This window comes from Danaus plexippus, chromosome Z, assembly GCF_018135715.1.
Source record: "Danaus plexippus chromosome Z, MEX_DaPlex, whole genome shotgun sequence".
NCBI classification, from domain to species: domain Eukaryota; kingdom Metazoa; phylum Arthropoda; class Insecta; order Lepidoptera; family Nymphalidae; genus Danaus; species Danaus plexippus.
The window spans coordinates 16,284,960-16,288,128 of record NC_083559.1 but is presented as its reverse complement, the minus strand read 5'-3'; the positions used below and the strand labels follow the sequence as shown (position 1 = coordinate 16,288,128).

Sequence of the window (3,169 nt, the reverse complement as noted above, 5' to 3'; positions counted from 1 at the left end):
CTAGTGCGACCGACGAGTCGGCGTCCCCGATCCAGTTTGATCTGGTGAGGACGCGGTACGGCTCGCACACTACCGCTATATCTATAGACCACTGCGCTGCATAATGATCAAGGAGATCTTGAGAGCGAGCGCAGTGGTTTAGATTGCCCTGCAGGAAGCGATGGACACCTATGTGCGGTTTCCATCGGGGCCTCTCCTCCTTCCGTTGAAGCCGCCGCACGTAGAGTGGCGGCGGGCTTCTGTGCGCCTTCTTCTTCGGGGCCTTCGGGGTCTTCTGCTGGGCGTCGGTCTCCCGCAGGCCTTACTGCCCACTGTGTGGTTGGCCGGCAGATTCTTCGCTGCGCAGAGCACGCAGTGTGGTGCGTTTTCACACTGCGCAGAGGTGTGCCCCGGTTGACCACAGCGGAAACAAGATTCGCTGCGGTCAATTTCGCTGGGGCAGGTCGCCCGCGTGTGTCCCACTTCTTGGCACTTGAAGCACCGCATTTGCCGTGCTTCAAGGAGTGCCACCCGGACCACAGTCCACCCGACGTAAGTCCTGGCGCCTTTGGCGGTCGCCCTTTTTGCGGCCTCCACCGGGCACTTCACCCAGGCCGTGCCGCGCCCTCGGTTGCGCCGGATCTCACCAACCTTGACTTCTTCTGGCGCGCAGTTGCCCGACCTGGCGATGGCTTCCGCTATTTCGGGGTGCGGAGGCCGAGTCATCGAGTCCGGACACCCTCAGCTCGGCGCACTTTTGAGGCCTGGAGATGCGTGCGTCCTCCCCAAGACCTCTTCGAGTTTGCCTGCGAGGGCGGGGCTTCTCTTTGCAGCCTGACCCGGACACCTCCAGCATCCTAGCCCCGGTCACGGCCACTCTAAATTTGACAGCCGATATGTCAAAGGCCGCCAGATCAACCCTTTCTTTGCCCTTCCAGGACGTCCTTGTATGAGACGCCCCGGTCTGTGGCACCCGGCTGCAGGGTGATCACCACCGCCGCGGATTTGGGGGCTCGCAGGTTTCTCTTCTTTCCCCTTTCTTCGCTGGCGCTGACTCTGCTCTTTCTTTTGCCCCTTGGCTTCCTTCGTGCCTGGAACTTTGGTCCATTCACTAGCGGCGGGGGCTTTGGCCGTCCTCGGTTGTTTAGAGCCACTTCCTGGCGGCTGCCGCTTCCGTAGCTGCGGCGGATGTCTTCGTTTCTTCCTCCTCTTCTCCGCCGGGCCGGGGTTCGCGGGAGGCGACAGAGTCGTCACCGCGGCTTCCGGGTCTGGAGTCTTTTGTCGGGGCCTTGGCACAGCTGGCTGCGTGCCTGGGCAGCCGTCTCCTTTCCGTCTGAGGCAAGGGGAGGGCGGAGACGTGGCGCGGGCAGGAGCCTGGACTCCAGCGACTCCAATCGCGCGTTCAGCCTCGCACTGGACAGAGAGACCGCTTCGCGCACCGCTCGCTCCATCACCTCTTCTATATTTATCGGAGGAGCCACACGGGCAGCTCCGGACTCGCTCTCCGAACCTCGCGCTTTACAGCTGCGAGTTCAGCCCTCAGTTCGGCTAATCTTTGGAGAGGCGGGCGTTTGCTGCCTCTAGAGCCCTTGTCTCTGAAGTTTTCGTGCGACTTAGCAAGGCCGCCGTAGACTCCTGGATCTCCTTTGTGGCTAACTTAAGAGCTTTATGAAGGGTCCACTCAGATTTTTAGATTTGGAGGCCACGTTAGTGATGACCTCCAAACTCTTCGCGATGGACTTTCCGATCGCGGCTGCTGAGACCTCATCTCCTCCGTCTCCATTGTAACATCCGGTTGTGGGGTTACCGAGAGCCGGTGGGACCGTAGCTCCGGTAACTCCTCGTCATTTCGGCGATTTGCGGTCTGCTTCGGCTTGCTCCGCCAGGCGCTGAACCCTGCGCTCCTCGGCGAGCTTCTCCTTCTGCGCCTGGTGCAGACCGACGTATTGCCCTGTCGTAGGCGGCCTTCCCCTGCCCCGCTTGGGTGGGCTTCGCCGCGCCCTTGTCAGAGCCTGTTCCGCTCTCTTCGCTTCCCCTCCTCTTCCGGAAGCGTCGCCTCTCTCTTTCTTCGTCTTCTTCCGATCTCAGGGAGGTAACTGTCTCACTCCCACTCTCGTCCGAGTCAGACGTTCCCCCCTTGCGCGGAAGAATTTTCCTCTCGGAGCGCCGGTCACGGGCGAAGCCGTCCGCGATCCGTCGCTCGCTGTCAAAAGTGCCGAATCGTAATGAATATCAGTGTCCGATAATGCGTTGCCATGGTTGTCGTTTCCTCCTTCTCTTCGTCGGTTTTGGGTGTTTTGGTTTTAAAAAATGTCTCCATAACTGATCCCACGAGTACAAAGCAAATATAAGTCAACCCCGGGCAGAGGCTTAAATGCCCGGGTAAGCCTACATACTGCTGGGGCGGCAGGTACCAGCAGGTGGGAGCGCTAACGACCGTTCACCCAACGGCCATTCATCCCCTCGCCGCGCTCCCCAAACTTGGGATTGGTGGTTTTTTATCTGAGAGGTGTCCTTCCTCTGGGCCGGGCGGTTAAGCCAAGCCCCCGACGGCGGCATTGAGACATGCCTCCGTCCACTGTCCGGCAAACCGGCTCAGCAGACCCGTCGAAAAGTTGGTCCTCAATGAATGAGGACACAAACGAACGAACCGCCTAAACGCGCCTGCGCCTAAGCGGGTGTGGGCGCGCCCTCGCCTAATCGACTAGGTCGACGGAGCGAGAGCGAACCCTCCCTCCCGGCTGTAACCCAGCCGGACCAGAACCCCACAAGGAGGTAGAGGTCCCCCTCCGATGACTGACTGCACCGGTTACCCGGTGGGCGATGGGGTCGTCAAATCCCGACGCCGGAACCTAACCTAACCTAACCTAACCTAACCTAACCTAACCTTTTTTTTTTTTTTTTTTTTTTTTGTTCACGAGGGGAAAATCTTCAGAAAGACTTCCGGCCGTGTGGGGAACGCGACCGGGGTGTGTGGGATTCCTACCCACTAAAAACCCCCCGACACTCCGTCTTCTCCGCCATTATTGTCGGAGTCGCGGGAACTATAATACGACCGCAACCCCGGCGACGATCAACTGCTTGCTGCAGTCTCCTCTCCCTTAGGGCATTTCGGTGCCCATTAGGCCGAACAGAGGCCCCCTAGGGACTTGCCTAGGCCCTCCGTCGTTTTGCCGCGATGCGCAGGAGT

General features: G+C 59.7%; 1 protein-coding gene across 1 annotated transcript; it reads right to left on the bottom strand.

Moving 5' to 3' along the window:
• Nucleotides 1–846: 846 nt before the first annotated feature.
• On the bottom strand, nt 847–2,538 carry LOC133320021 (serine/arginine repetitive matrix protein 1-like). Its single transcript, XM_061526561.1, has 4 exons — nt 2,414–2,538; nt 1,787–2,182; nt 1,490–1,631; nt 847–1,392 (listed from the first exon to the last, which is right to left on the bottom strand). Exons 1-4 carry the CDS (start codon nt 2,536–2,538, stop codon nt 847–849), a joined length of 1,209 nt encoding a protein of 402 aa, XP_061382545.1.
• Between the last annotated feature and the right edge of the window lie 631 nt (nt 2,539–3,169).